At 40.0% G+C, this 16,177-nt stretch overlaps 1 protein-coding gene across 2 annotated transcripts; it reads right to left on the reverse strand.

Annotated features, from left to right (window-relative positions):
• Positions 1–201: 201 nt before the first annotated feature.
• LOC126389698 (zinc finger protein 879-like) lies at positions 202–15,364 on the reverse strand. Of its 2 annotated transcripts, XM_050043484.1 has the most exons (12): positions 15,193–15,364; positions 12,090–12,264; positions 11,514–11,980; positions 8,862–9,072; positions 8,400–8,452; positions 6,981–7,146; positions 6,801–6,893; positions 6,608–6,682; positions 6,425–6,511; positions 4,895–4,972; positions 3,189–3,431; positions 202–1,414 (listed from the first exon to the last, which is right to left on the reverse strand). In XM_050043484.1, exons 1-12 carry the CDS (start codon positions 15,199–15,201, stop codon positions 630–632), a joined length of 2,442 nt encoding a protein of 813 aa, XP_049899441.1. In that variant the 5' UTR covers positions 15,202–15,364; the 3' UTR covers positions 202–629. The 2 variants fall into 2 exon arrangements, with proteins under 2 accessions (XP_049899441.1, XP_049899444.1); XM_050043487.1 differs by lacking the exon at positions 15,193–15,364 and having other exon boundaries at positions 203–1,414; positions 12,103–12,241.
• Positions 15,365–16,177: the final 813 nt, after the last annotated feature.

The raw sequence follows: 16,177 nt of genomic DNA on the forward strand, positions 1-16,177 counted from the left end.
CACTGACTTGATTATGCTGCAGGAGTTGTTGAAGTTGACCACAGCAACTTTCAACAGTCCATCTTTCAAGACTACAGGGGATGAGGATTTAGGAGAGACCATCGTTTTAGCGACAAGTAACTCAGGCACTGATCTCTGATTGGTAGAGTTTTAATAGTATGTTGTACTATAATAATACTACGTGTCAAAGTTGGGTCACTAAGATGATCAGGGAGAGCTGGTCTTACTACAAATGTAGAAAAGAAAACAAGACACATTTCTGAAAAATTTCTGTATTCCATCAACATGGATTTTTAAAATAACAAGGATATTGTGCATATTTTTTTAACATTAAGTATTAGTATTTGGCATGCAGGATACAAAGGCACTCAAATTGTACAGATGGGCTACTAGAGAGGAGTAAACAGAGAAACATGGGTACAAAACATGATTACGAGAAAGACGACACAGTAAGCTTCCACATTATTCTTGGCAACCCACACTGACTCTGTAGCGTATATTTTCAGACACAGTAATCGTCTCTGCTGTAGGTGGGAGGAATGGAAGGAAGAAGAACAGGAAAGAAGCGCAATTTACTGTAATATCTTCAAACACGGTTAACAACAAAAAATGCATCAATAGATCAACTGTTAGATGTCCAGCCTGGCCTGTTGCTTCGGTCTACCGAGCTGTCTGGTTGGCCCGATGCGTCTTCCAGCATGTGTGCGCTGATGCTGCCGCAGACCCTGGCGGTAAATGAAGCTCTTCCCACACTCTCCACACTCGTAGGGTCTCTCTCCTGTGTGAAGCCTGTGGTGCACCTTCAGTTCCTCAGCTCTGGAATAGCCTTTCCCACAGACACTACAAATGAAAGGTCTGTCTTTGATGTGGGTCTGGTAATGTGCTGTTAGGTACGAGTTTATCCGAAACGTCTTCCCACAGATGGTGCATGCGAAGGGCCTCTCCCCGGAGTGCTGCATCTCATGCAGCTTGAGTGAGGAAGCCGTGTGGAAGCCTCTGCCGCACTGGGAGCAGAGGAATGGTTTCTCCCCAGTGTGGATGCGCTGGTGAACTTGGATGTAGCTCTCGTTGATGAACCTCTTGCCACAGTCGGGACAGGAGTAGGGCTTCTCCTTGATGTGGGTTTTCATATGTTCTTCCAGCTTTTCTTTCTCGTTGAACTGAATGCCACAGCGGCGGCAGAAGAGAAGCTGCGATGCGCTGCGCTCGACTGCGTCTGGTTCGCCAGCTGTTTCTGTGTGTGTCGTGATATGATGTGCTTGTAAAGCTGAGTGACTCTCACATTCTTTTCCACATTCCAGGCAACGGAGGGATGATCTGATCCTGGACTCCCCCGGCAGAGACTTCAAGTATTCGGAGAGTTCTGATGCTATGGGGTTCACCTCATCGTCAAAATCCACAGCACCCTTACGACCTTCACAAAATGACAAATACATGTTTTACTCTTCAAGTATAACAATCTTTGCACTGTTACGGACTTAGTCTTACTTCACTTCTGGCTTACAATGAGCCAGGCAGACATTACTGTATTAAAATCAATTCTGTATTTCCCAGATTTTTCTCCCAAAAGTTGCCAGTCTTGGGCCTATTCTTAAAATATAATATATATTGCTCTGCCTTCCTTTTCAATCATCCTGGGGGCCCGAGCACACCAAATGGACGGTAAACTGTTGGTCAATATCGAGCTGTTGGTGAGCGCCTGTCGCCCTAGTTTAAGTCGCGTGTTACATGCTGTAGGCAATCTGATTGGCAATTCAACTCAGTGCATGTGAAGAGAAATGGAAGTGAGGAAAGCAAACAAACAGCTAAGTGATAAGATTGTTTTTTTTAGCTATTGAACTCTTTAGGAGAAATTGTGTTATTATTTGCTCGCGCTCGGGAACTATCCTTTGTTCTTTAAACATCCGACTGTGTTAATGTGCTATTTGGCTAACTAGCGTCTTCAGTGCATCCTGTCGGTCTTCCTTTTTCCCATATTTAATGACGAATACAGACTACCGCCACCTGCTGGTATGGAGAGTTGCTTCCTCTCATGCAGGTGCAGTATATATGTGCTAGTTGGCCACTGGCTGTGGTCTTTGTGGTGTGTTCATGTGCAACTTTTTGGCCATGACACAGGTGACGCAACAGTCAATGCCTTTGCACACTGAGTCGAGTTTTTCATCCGAAATTGTCACACGTCTAAAAATAAATACAACCTCACGCTGTGTCAATCACTTTTCCACAGAGTCCGAAACTTTTGGCCATCATAAAAAGTTTTGGAACAGGTTCAATTTCCTGGGTTTTTGCATCGTCAGAAGCCTTCAGAGATGTTTGACCAAGAATCAGTGAAGAAAATGTGGCGGCATTGTGCACATTTGCGACAAGACAGAGGAACGGGGTGCACAGTATCCTTTCATAACTCAAATAGCTCACGTTTAACAGGTCAGACAGTAGCATTCAGGTGGATGATAATGATAATCTGGCCGACAGAAAGGAAGGACACCTCCGCCCTTTCTTGCAGCTGTGGTGCAGGCAGTGATGACAGCCAGATAGGTAACTCCAGCGGAGAGAGGCAAGGAGGAAATGTGTCTTTTCATTTTGTCATGTTTTGCAAATTTTCGCACCGAATACAACAATTAAAAGAATCGGAATCAGTGTGCACGGTTTCTGTGTGTAACGATTTTTTTCAGATGACGGGTTACAAAAAACACATCCAAAAATGGAGTCAGTGTGCAAAGTCTCAACCACTTTTTTGATGTAGGTTTAGTGTGTCTTAACATTAACAGTTAAGTTATTTGGAGACAAGACGAGATTGAAAAACTTCGTAGACTGCCAGGCTGGTTTTCCTGTGTTGCTCTGTGTACAATGATGCAGCAGGAAAAATGTCAATATTCAGCTGACAATGTGAGGTTTGATTTAGTGCCTCAGAGACTGATGAATCATTGATGTTTATGGGATGTTTATTGTAAATACTGACTCAAAGTTTTGGATAAAGGCACTCCTGGATACAAAATAATACAGGCCATCCATACAAAAAACCAAACAGAAGATAACTTGTTTGCTATTCGGCACAGAATCTTCAGTAATGTTAAATAAATAAATCTGAATTTGTTGTGTAAATTTACATTACATATATAAACTGATAACAATGGCAAATATTCTTAGAGATAACTGTAATGATTCAGTTGTGGTGTCACAGCTCTCACCTAAGTGGACTTTGTAGTGCGTTTTGAGATTCCCCTTTTGGTTGAAACCTCGACCACAGATGGAGCAGCAGTAGGGTTTCTCTCCTGTGTGGATCAGCTCATGCCTCTCAAGTTTGTAGGCGTGAGGGAACTCTTTGCCACACACTGAGCAGTGGTACTCCATCTTCTCTTTGGGCTTCTTCAGGAGCTCAGGAGGTATTTCTATTGGAACACGAATCATCTTTCTGCCAGGGCGCTTCTTCCCTGTGTGGGAAAGCAAAGCTATTTAATGCTTAGAAAATGAGTTTGGAGATTTATCCCAACCCATTACAGACCAACCACATTCTTCTGTTATTAGTCCTAATTTGTTTGTTACAAAAACCTTGTTCTGTTCTGTTCGGCGCTCAACACTTAATGAAACTGACTCGTAATCCACTCAAAAACTTAGACGCACTCCCTCACATTGAACAAGATGCAGATCGGTCTGTTTAACGAGGTGTGGCCCCGTACATTCCTATTAAAGTTGCCCAGTGGTGCGTGAAGCCTAAAAATTTGACTTGTGTGTGTAAAATTCCGTTGATCTTCCACTTTGTTTCTGCATTGTTGGGGCCACAGAGCAAGATCACTGGAGAATTATGGCAGCTGAGCAGCTAACTTCTGGTTTAGCCCCACCCTAACTTGAATGGAGATAAAATGCAGCTCTTCTAGACTTTCAAAATGTTATCGGACCAGATGGATCAAATCCTGATAGTGAATCAAGTCATTTTTCAGGGGTTATGATGCCAAAAAATGTATCCACAGATTTATAGACGTCTCTTTCAACTCTTTTGACCCCAATGGCATCACATGATGGTCCTGAAGTTGTAATACCACGGTTTGGCCACTATGTCAAACTGGCTTCAAAAGCCCTGGTTGGTCTGTTCATGGTGACACCAACACTACACACACTAACCCTGTCACATATAGGAAAGGAAGGAAATGGCAGCAGCGGTTTAGATGTGGACATGTTGATGTCACCACCTGCAGGCAGTGTGTGTTACACCTGCGGTTTATTTATTTTCACAGCTGCTTTTTTCTTTGTGTATATGTGAGTTTTTAGTTCAAACTGAGAAGATTGTATGACTATCCAAGGGATAAATTTTTTTTTTTTATTTAATTTTAAAAACAACTATAAATAACATATATTTCCCTGTTATTTTAAACAACATCTATGTCATCTTTCAATCACTTTTCTCACCCATAGATGGTGAACATGAGCATATCTGCATGACTTAACTGCTGCTGCTATTAAGCCAAGCAGGTTGGACTGGAACTGCAGCTGCTCTGCATTTGGATGCCCATCATCAACACTGCGTGTACTTGTTCTGTAATTTGTCTTCTCTGTGTTAACAAGTATATGGGATAACATTAGAAAAAGTCCAACATCTGTCCTTATCTGCAGGTGAACATTAGAGTCATAGCTCCTGTCAACAATGTATGTACTGCTCTAAATCACTGCATCACATTTATTTAACTGCAGGAAGCTACAGCAGAGGAGGTCCTGTGAAGCTGTATTTTTACATCACCAGTTAACTTTGAAACATGGCATAAGACAGCTTATGATAACTCAAACACAGCCACCCTTTCCTTACTCTGATAATCCAATGATCATGGCTAAGAATTTTGCCAAGCATTAGCTGCAGCCACACTGGTTATGCGCTCCTGTGGACCATTTTATTTGCTCTTACCAGCAGAAACACCTGTGTTGTCTCCTCCTCCTTCAGCAGATTGTTTGGTATCTTTCCTTCTTCTGTAAGGTCGCTTTGCTGATAAAAGAAAAAATCAATATCTTGCTTTAGTCTAAAACATAAAAGTGATATTATATAAATAAGGGCTGGGTATCAAGAACAGGTTCAAAATTGGGATTCAGAATTTTTAATGGTGTATTTTACAGGATTTTTCTAAAACAAAAAAACAATATACAGACTCATACAGATGTACTTCCCTCTAAATCATCATTTGCGACCTGCTAGAAGTGTTTGAAGCTATATTTTTCTGCAGAGACTGTCTGCTTGGATTTTTTTTATTTTCTGTGTTGGAGACGTTTATGGTCATGTGCCCCCACAGCCCTCAGTAGGCTTGGGTAGTATCACAGTATTACAGCATACCAAGGCATTTAAAATCCCGATGGTGTAATTTTCAAAACCGTCAAAAATACAGACGCTCATCTTTTTATTACACCTCATACTGGAAAGGCTGGTGCGAGAGAGACCACAGGGAAAACAGCTTATTTCACATCTAACTCGGTGAATTATGGTTTATTTCAACCAAGCCAGAGTTGGTGATTGTTGGAACAATGGACTTACTAACCAACTAACTGAAGAACTAATAAGCCTGGCGTAGTGCAGTGAGAGAGACTTGAATCCAAAGAGTATACGGTTGTATTTCTCTGTTTAATAAAGAAAATGGATTAAGATTAAAAAGATACAATTTTTGACATTGTGCCAGTTTCTTTTTGCATATCTATAATACTGAAAAATTTGAGAGAGCTTGGGTAATGTAGATAATTTGCCGGTCCCGTCATATCTTGCACACTCCAGTGAAATTCTTGGAAGGTATGAAAAGGCCCAAGCCTAGCCCTCAGGTGAGGTTGGTGCTTTGTAAAAAGGTAGTGACTGGGGGCCTCATTTATAACCATTGAGAATGCACAAAAGGGCTTGAAATGTGTGTACACTTTCTAAGCACAAATTGGGATTTATATATATATATATATATATATATATATATATATATAAACTCGATATTAGTATATACATTTCCTCATTTATATGTACGCAAACATTTAGTTTTATAAATGAGGCCCCAGGTGCCAGACTGTAAGCAGCAGGCATCTATGACACAGTGCTGAAAAAATAGGGGGCGAGGGTGAGTAAATCTTGGGTTGGATTTAAGTTTCACCAGCGAGTATGTTTACAACCAGTAACCGATAATCCTGCATGATATACTTTTAAGTACCAGTGATTTGTTGGGAAATGTCTTTCTTAATTCTGCTCATCATCCCCCTGAAACATAAGTTAGCATGTGCATTTTGCCTCCAATAAGTCAGATCAGAGCTGGGACTCAGAAGACATATATAGAAGACATTATATATTTAAAGCTGATCCACTGATGAAGAAACCCCCACAAATATACAAATAATATATATAAATATAAAAAAAATGCAATTAACAAGAATCAATGAACAGCTGCTCAATACCCAGCTGTACTTCTTGTCTTACCAGCAGCACGGCGGACAGTTTTGGAGTTTACTTCTTCTGGTTCCACAATGATAGGGACATTTCTCTTTCTTCGAGTGCGCCTCGATACTATAAGATAAAAAGACTTATCATAAGAAAACAACCACAGGCATCATTTCAGGAGCATAAACACACATTCACCGGTATAAAATCAAGCACACTCACTTCCTGGCTCTTCATCTAGGTCTACATCAGACAACAGCGGCACCTCTGAAGCCTTTCTTCTGCCCCGTCTTTTTACTTTATAACAACGAAAACCAGCAGAAATTATTACCACATGGAAAGACACAATTAAAAACAATCCATCCAACTCTTATTTTGAGTCCCATCCTCCACATTATAATGAAAATCTTCTCACCAGGAGTTGCAGGAACTTCTTTCTCTGATTCCGAGACGTCCACTGACACCACTGTTATTTCTGGAGCCTTCTTCTTTCTCCTGTGTCTCTTTCCTGGTAACATTGTGGGGAAAATGTTAACTGAGTCCTAACTATTACTTTTAACTTTCACTTCTCAGCTTTCGTTTGACTTGTGTTTACCACGGTGTACGGGCGGGACAGCTGCCGTCTTTACTGCTCTTTCCTTTTCCTCGCCTTCTTCCCTTTCTTCATCTTCCCCAACAGACACAACTTCCATGATGAGCGTTGGACTACTGCTGTCTCTCTGGTTTGGGCCTTGCAGCTGAGACTCTGACAGGACGACACCCTGTGATCACAATCATTAAACACCATCAGAAACATAACACCCAAAGGTGACAGTACTTATTGGATAACTTTGGTGTTTTTCAACCTGGACCCTGTTTTTCGATCTTTCTGTGTCTAAGCGACTAATAGGAACAATTTTTGAACTTGGTCCAGTATTGAGCGAGAGGGCTGCAGCCAGAACTGGAGAAAAAGGCTGCAAAGTGACTACTCAGGGCATATTCGCACCATCAATGAACATCCACTATAAGGAGGTTGGCATCAGCAGACCTAAGAGTGCCGGAGGGAGTGTGCCGGTGGAGGAGCTCAGACAAGTGGGGGCGGGGGGCAGGTTGTGGAGAGCTTTCTAAGTGATGATGTGGAGTTTTAAATGAATACACTGGGGGATGGGGAGCCAGTGGAGATCATGAAGGACGGGAGTGATGTGGTCACAGGTGCGGGAGTGTGTGAGAAGACGAGCAGCTGAGTTCTGGATATAGTGTAGTTTCTTATAGTATGCTGTAGTTTCACATCTATCTGGGTGAATTAAGGGTTGTCAGACACAATAATAATATGAGTTTGGCAGTGGCAAAAACAAGCACTCTTTGTGGATGAACGCTGACAGTGGCTCACGGCTGTAGCCCTCGCTCAATACTGGACCAATTTTAAAAACTGAACCCCATTCTTTACTTAGACTCAAAAAACGGGAAAATAGGGTCCGGAATGAAAGATACCACAGGTCCTTTTTAAGGCTGCAAACAGAGCAAAGATAATGTTTTTAAAGTAGTAGCTATAGGGTTTAATTAAACTATTCTGTGGGGTTGTTTTTCTTATCTGTGTGGGGTGGGAGGCAACACAGGGTGGCACCGTGCTGCAAAGCAATCCTGCCTATTTATCTACCCTGCAGTGACAGTGAAGACTTGTTCCTGCTGTAACTAAGTTTTGGCTCCCTGTTGTATTTTGATGTTGAACTTTAAAGGTGAATATAACATGAGGCAGAATTTACATTCTTATTCAAATAAGTTGGGATAGTAAAGTCAGCTTCTCATAACTTAGACAGCTATTAAGTGTTACGATATGAACTCTCCTTCATCTCTAAACAAAGCACTAATTTTAGCAAATCTTACTGGAGGCTGTATATGTGCTGCTGCTGAATTGTACTGCAATGTAATTACATGCTATACAAGCAATCCAAGGTTTCAAGACTTAAAGGGGAAAGCCCTAATTATACCTTTGTATCGCAAAACTGATAAATGATATCATCTTGAAACCAGTTACCTTGCTAGGCTGAGGACTTTCTGTGCAATCAGAGCCTCGGTCAGGACTGTCTCCTGTAAAAATCAAAATAGCTGGCTCAGGTTCAAGAGATACCTGACATGCCAACTGATACTCAACATCTTCAACATTATTTTAAAATGTTAGATTATGCAGTCAGGCCTTACAAAAATGGCTGCATTCTACATAGAAAATAAAGTCAATGCTAATGTTCTGAATTATGAGCAACCGTTGAACTGTGAATGGTAACAAAATGAAAACAGAAAACAAAAGAACAAAGGCTTGTTTTCATGAATTTAAAAAAGTCTTATTTTGGAAATACTTGGCTGCCAGTTACTAGAAAATGTCTTTATTTTTAGCTGCTGTTTAAAATATGCTTTACCAAATAAACTCTAAAACTCACAGGGGAAAGTCGAAGCAAAAAGTCATGGCTGTGCTATACATGTGCTGTTCTGAATCACTTACTGACATTCCATTCAACCACTTCTCCATCAGAGTTGATTAAACCACCAATTTCTTCATCTTGTTCCTCTTCTTCTTCTTCTTCTTCCTCTTCCTCTTCCTCCTCCTCCTCCCCTGCCCGCAGTCTGACAGTCAAATGGAGCGTTTGGTCCTCTAAGTTTGCAGATGCCATCTTGAGTCCACGTGAAATCAGGGGCTTACGTTCAGAAGAATCCTAAATATAGAACACAGTGTGAAAAGTTGTTAATTTTATGCAGGGAAGCAGTGACACCACATTTAGAGACTTCTCTCATTTGGGTGGAATGCATGGTGATAAAACATCTCTACTACTGCTTTGTTTGATACTTAAACTAAAAACAAGCAGTTTTATTACTTTTAAAAAGAGTAATTCGGCCTCATCACGCAAGAACATTTTTGAACTCTTAACCTAAACTACTTCTTTCACTGTACAAGTCAGACTCATCAAACTCTCTTAACTGGACAAATTTAAGTTGTTCGTAGAGGAGGTCCACATTCGTGAGATGCGATTATTAGCATCATCTACATCAGTGGTTCCCAACTGGTCCAGCCACAGGGTCAAGATTTCTCCTTAGTCATTAGTTCAAGGTCCACACAGTTTAATACATTCAATGTCATACTTGCGCTTGTCCGTCACTCCCCACTTAACAGCAGGAAACAGCACCTCAAAATAAATCTCTGTGCTGGAAATTCAAAGTCACTTGTGGTCCATTCAGAATTGACCTGCAACCCACTTCTGGACCTCTGCCCACCAGCTGGGAACCACATCTAAATCATTCATAAAAGGAGACCTGTCCTGCTCAGTTTGTGGACAAGTTTCAGATGGCGCTTCAGGTCCATCTGAAACTTGATGAAAACATTGCACATTTTGCAATGTCAGTAGTGGTATTTAAGGACCACTGTGTTGTTTAGAATATTTATAACATTACAGCTGCAAAAAACATGTCATGAGACATAAAGAAGAAACAGAAAATATGAAGTTAGACGCTAAAAACATTCTAAGCAAAGCGGTCTGTGACCAATTTGAGAGGCAACTACGGGTGATGTTACACTGTTGGTGCAACAGAGGATGATACTAAACAAAGACCTGCATAAAGACCCTGAAGCAGCTGTTAGAGCAAAAGAATTTTCCGAGCAAGAACTTGCTGTAAAATTCACAACAGGTCTGGAGAATTTTGTTCGTACCCAAGACTAAATTCTAAGCACGAGAAAATTGGTGAATGCCACAAATTCTCTTACAATCACTCGTACATGCTAGCCAGGTAAGACCATCCTGATGACTTGAGTTCAACATTATGGTTTGCTCTCTGTATCAGTCTTGACTCGGGACCACCCCAAGCACTTTCCAGAAATTAAAATCCAATCGGGGCCAATCAGGGATCTGCACTGTAGCTGATAACGTAAAATGCAGGCCGCAGCTTGCAGAACAGTTATGGCAGCTTACAAAGCAACAAGTGCTAACTTTAATGTTAGTAGAGTAAACATGGCAATAAGCGAAGTTGTTGCCGAAATAGAGTCGATAACAACAATTAAACAAGAACAAGAGTATGAAATCGCAGAGTTTCTCAGAGGAAAAACTTTTTCGCCGTTCTTCTGACTGGATTTGGCAAATGATTTATCAACTGGCTCAGTTGGTGAAAAAAGACATTCCCTGGTGTTTTGTTACACTGATTGGCTAAAGGAGTTTCTCTGTCAAGTCATCGAGTCCAGACTGATACAGTGAGCGAAATAGATTGTTGAGCTCACGTCATCACAATGGTCTTATCAGGCTGTAAACATGCCACTTAAAGCTGTATTTAGTAACTTTCATAAAAATAACTTTTTGTCATATTGGCTGAAACTGTTACTATACCCACACAGTAATACATAAAACAGATAATCTATGGAAAAAAAATCATGTTCCCCTGCCTCCTCTTAGTGCTTTCATGGCATTTGCAAAAACCCGCTGCAACATATTTAAGTGTACTGTTTAGCTGTAAAATGTGAAACTTGTGACCTAGCCACCATGTTCAAAACCTCCATCTTTTTTTATTCATTCATTATCCTGAAATCATTATCTGTTAAAAACAGTCTCGCGAAAACCCAGCACTGCCTACTGGCCGGAGCAAACTTTCTCATATTACAGCTAAACAGTACACTAAAGGGTGTTTCTGAAAACATTTTAAGCATGAAATAGGCAATGCAGTAACAGTATCTGGATTTATATTTGATCAGTGCTGCCTAGATTGACAGTTTGTCCGCAGTTCATGAGCAGTAATCGACATGATTGACAGCTGTGTTAGAGATTTCTTGGCTCTGATTGGTGGTTTTCAAACAGCCGCGGTAATACTGTGTTGACAATGCATAATTATTTTTTATAAAAGTTATCAGCTGTATCTTAAAGACAGAATCTGATCAAATGAGTGATTACTGTATGAGGCCAATAGTTTAGTTATTATCTAAATGCAACTACAGTAGGAAATGAATGAATAAAATAAGCAAGAAACTTAGAAATATTACATTATTTAGTCCTTGAGCTGATGCTGACCTTATGAAACCAATACTACATATCTACTAGAGAGATTTTTTTCTTGTCTTTTCACTAATATTTGCATGATGTTATATAATGAATTTCTATTAAAAAAATATTTGACGTACTGTTTGGCAAGGTGCTAATCTTTTGGTCTCTTCTGCTTCTGTTGATGTGCTTTCTTTGATGTCAGGGCTCTGGTCTGGAGCGTAACACTCATCCCCTGCAAGTGTTCTCTGTTGGGATTTCATGTTCCTTTTGTGAGTGGGGCTCGACTCGCGTAATGGGCAGGAGAAGGGTTTCTCTCCCGTGTTATTGCACTGATGCACAGTCACATTTCCTGGCACTTTTCCTCGTAGACAGGAAATCTTAGGTTTCTCATCAGAGTCCATGAGCATGTGTCTCTGCCGCTCCTCTCTGGCAGAGGAGCTCTGCCCATAGAGAGCGGGGCCACCAGGCTCCTCGGAGCATTTCTCCACCGAATACACTCCCTGCTGTCTCTTTACTCCGAATGATATGGAGCTCTCCTTCCCGCATGCTTTGAGGTTGCGCGCCGAAATATCCTCTTTTTCTCCTTCTGAGCTGAAGCTCTCATCTGTGTTTAACATTACAAGGCAAAACAAAAATTTGAAAAATCACAATCAAGTAATTTTTATGTGTGTCATCTAGTAAGGTGATGCTAAGACATAAGATTTTTCACTCACAATTTTCACTCACAGTCCAGCCTTCCTCCTCCTCTTTGATGATTACTCGAATCTCTGGTGTCTCACAGTTATAGTCAGGGCTGGCAGGTGCTTTTTTCGAATCATGACTTGGCGAATTCTGGTCATCAAAGTTTTCATTTAGACTCAGTGACAACGGATCTTGGAGCTCAGGATCCTATTAAGAAATAAAGGCAAAGACATTTATGCTCGGTTCTCAAAGCCTGCAAGGCATACAGTAACAAACCTCAGAGACCTTGAAGATGTGTGGCCACCATGAGTTTATGGCAGCCACAATTTAAGGAAAAATTCTGTGTATGCAAAGAAAGAATAATGATCAGGAGGAGGCTGCCCTTTATAGCTTAATATGTTGACTTAAGCTTGATAAAATGTCAGGTTAGACAGGTTGTAATGGGTACGTTCATGGCTCTTTCCAAGAATGTAACCTGCATCGCCAGTCCTGCAGTCTCACATTATCTCTAATTTAATAATGTCTAATGCAAACCTGGTAGACAGGTGCGTAAGGGACTGAAATAATGCAAAAGAAGGTAGTGAAGTTCTGCAAACTGTCACCACTGTGTTGATTTTAAAAGCAATATTCAGTCATAGACCTTTGTGAGACATTAACTTTAAAGAGAAACAAAGAAGAAGATATTTTTTTCTGTTTTTAACATGATTGTTTTTCAGTATTTTTTCATATTGCGATACTTTTCTAGGTACTGATAGATACCAAATTATTCAAGTTTTACAATAAACCTTACTTTTAATAACAACAAATCTCTTTATCTTGTAATATCACACAACCTTCTCAATACTCCACAAACTGGCAGACAAATTTAAATTACCTAGATTTAACTTCTTCCGATACCTCCAGATAAGAGACTATGCACACAAGTTCATCCCATCTAATGAGACTACAACTGACTCCACACTTAGACCTGTCGTCAAGCTCCCACCATATACACCGCACTTGGTATCTATCCTTTAAACAGCTCTGCAGGATGAAAAGGTGGACACTTCTCGTATAAGAGAGAAATGGGAAAAAGATATAAATATCCAGAGTGTAGAGGAACAATGAAATCACAGCTTAAAACAGATTAATGAATGTTCTATTAATGTCAGACAAGTGCCATTTAAAACAGTACATAGGTTGCATATTTCCAAATCTAAAATAAATAAATGGTTCCCCTCTGTTTCTTCTCTGTGCAACAAGTGTCAGTCTAACAAAGCCACTCTAATACACTGTTACATAATGTGTCCTAAGATTCAGAGGTACTGGTGCAACATTTTCCACACAACTTCAGACATTCTTGAACCAAGAATTGAGCCTGAACCACAGAGACATTTAACAACCTCACATCAGCTCAAAGACGACTTATCAACTATTTCCTTATGTCAGCTAAAAAATGCAGCGGAAGGGTAAAAAATATCTCTATTGTGAATATGTGGCTTGATGATGTCATTACTCCGGGGGTGGAGGGGATCAGATATATTAGAAATGAGCAGGTGAATTTATTTGACACCATCTGGCAACCTTTTATTCAATATGTGGAGAAGATAACAGTGAAATGTCATTTGCAGATTCTTATTGCCAATTTAAAGTAGGATCCTTCAATTTTGATTTGGGTGATGATTTTTATTTTTATATATTCTAAAAGAGAATAGTGTCTCTATCAGTTTTGTAAATGCACTAATTATCTCTATATTGCATTTGTATATTTACCAATAATTTCTTTATTTGTATATATTTACCTATGATCTGTGCAAACTGACACCGCCCTCAATAAAATGCTTGAACAGATACGTCACGAAATTAACATATCTCATTAAAACCAACTTTCCTTGCAATGAGTGCCATGTGCTTGATATTTTGTTATATTAGTAAACAAAACCTTAATTTTTAACACTATTTTCCTACATTTTATAGATTAACGAATTAATCAATCAAACAAGAAATTAGGAGATTAATCAATAATGGGTCGCTGGTTGCATCCCTATTTGAGAACTACTTCTTCCAAAACTCACAATCACAAACTTTGATTTCCTTAACCCTAAAAAACAAGTCATCAATAGCTTTCCTTGTTAATATTAATGTTGTATATCTCAACATGTACTAATGCAGTCACCTTATATCCCTGTATTACTACACACCAGTGTAACACCTCCACCTGAGTAATGTATGTAGACGTACAGTTTAATCCATAAACAGCTGTTTCTATTTACATTTATGCAAACTCAATCCTGCACACAACATTACCTACTCGCACTAATATAGACTTTAGAGAGTTTATTACAGTGGCACTATCTTTGCACAGAGTATAATTAATACATATTAGAGTTAGAGGTCTAGATCAGCTTATATTCTCATTCTTTTTATCATTCATGTGCATTATTCAAGGTTTGCATTTCTTAGACTGTCATTTTCTTACCTAGTAAGAGTGTCATCTATCTATCTATCTATCTATCTATCTATGCACCCATCGGGCAGAAAGTCAACATTTGCTTTGCTTTAATTTAGCAAATGTAATATAATTATGCATAATGCCAAAAAAGTACATTTTGGTGCATCCCTTTGATGAGTGGCAGAGGTGAGTGAGATATGGTGACACCCATCTTTAGGTGTATGACAGCAATAACGTTACAGTAGGCTGCAGGCTCAAATAAACTTCTGTTTTCTAACCCTAGCTAGCATTATTCTCGGCATCGTGTGCTCTCTCGCATTTTTTTGGCACCAAAAACACAAGACAAGACACCCCGAGGGTCGGTAACGGTGAATAAATCATTTCCCCGGATAATTTTTATATGCTACTGAATGCAACGCTCACTACTTTAATAACAAACGTCACAAGCTATCTAGCTAGCTATCAAGCTATTCTGACAACATTAGAGCTGTGGTTGAGTGCAGGAGAAAAAGGGGGTTAATATTCAACCACTGTCACCCCAGTCGACCTACCGACACTTGTTACTAATCTGCACACCAGGTTAACGAGCCGCAGCCACTCAGCTAGTTAACTAACAGTTTAGCTGCATACAAAACCCCAGCAGACGACAGTTAACGCTAGCGGTACAATAATGGCCCTGGCAGCTGCTCAGCTGTTAACGTTACCTCAAACATATTGTGCTGTGGTCGCCGGGTGTGAAGGTTGTCATATGAAAAGCAGGGTGAAGAGTAAATAAAGCTAAGTTGACCCGTTATTGTGGATGACAGCAGCCCGTCATGAACTAGCCCTGCTGTCTCTGCTAGCTAACTGTTTTTTTCTTCCTTGCAGCGGTTACCATCCGTGATGGCAGGTCAGAGCTGGAAGGCGCATACCGCCACCTACCGGACAGTACGTGTAAATACAGGCTCGTTACAGATGAAGCTGCGCTTGAGTATTTCCATTTTATGCAGCTTTACAGGCCACTTAGACTCAGCTAGGGGAGACCGGGGATGGTTGTAACTGCACCACTTTCACCAAGAAGACCTGACCTGTGACTCATGTTATGCATTTATTGTGTGACTTCTTCCTTCCTGACCTTCAATGTGAAATTTCATAGCTGTGTAAATAAGTGTGCAGATTTTACAGCCAAAATACAGATTGATTTTCAGGTATGAAAGTAATTTTTTGGACAAAATCTAGTATGTGTGCTCTGGTGGTGATTCCAGACTATATGACGAAACACTATGCATGACCAGTGGTGGAAAATATACATAAATTTTCACTTAAGTAAAATTATGAAGACCACAGTGCAGAAATACTAAAAAAAGTCATGCATTTAAATTTTTGCATTTAAAGTAAAAGCAGGGGGAAAGTCAGGTAGTTTGTCAAGTGAAAATAAATCAAGTCAAGTTTGTTTTTATTGCACATTTAAAAACAACCGCAGCTGACCAAAGTGCTGTACAAGATAAAAGAATGACACACAAATATTAAACAGAATAAAACTGGTAAGAACAATTACAAACATGAAAAGATAAGGTGAAATGCTAATCTATTAAAATTACCATAGACAACCAAAGGCCATTGAAAACATTTACGTTCTAAGATTTGTCTTAAAAGTGTCAATGGAGGGGGAGCATTTGATTAAGAGGGGAAGGCTATTCCAGAGCTTTG

The sequence above is a fragment of the Epinephelus moara genome, chromosome 5, assembly GCF_006386435.1.
Source record: "Epinephelus moara isolate mb chromosome 5, YSFRI_EMoa_1.0, whole genome shotgun sequence".
In the NCBI taxonomy this organism is placed as follows: domain Eukaryota; kingdom Metazoa; phylum Chordata; class Actinopteri; order Perciformes; family Serranidae; genus Epinephelus; species Epinephelus moara.

Excerpts from the sequence above, each read along its gene's own strand:
- LOC126389698 (XM_050043484.1), bottom strand. Across the intron at positions 6,683-6,800 it reads AGAAGTTCCTGCAACTCCTG|TAAAAAGACGGGGCAGAAGA; the intron begins GTGAGAAGATTT and ends GTTGTTATAAAG. Across the intron at positions 1,415-3,188 it reads GCACTACAAAGTCCACTTAG|GTCGTAAGGGTGCTGTGGAT; the intron begins GTGAGAGCTGTG and ends CATTTTGTGAAG.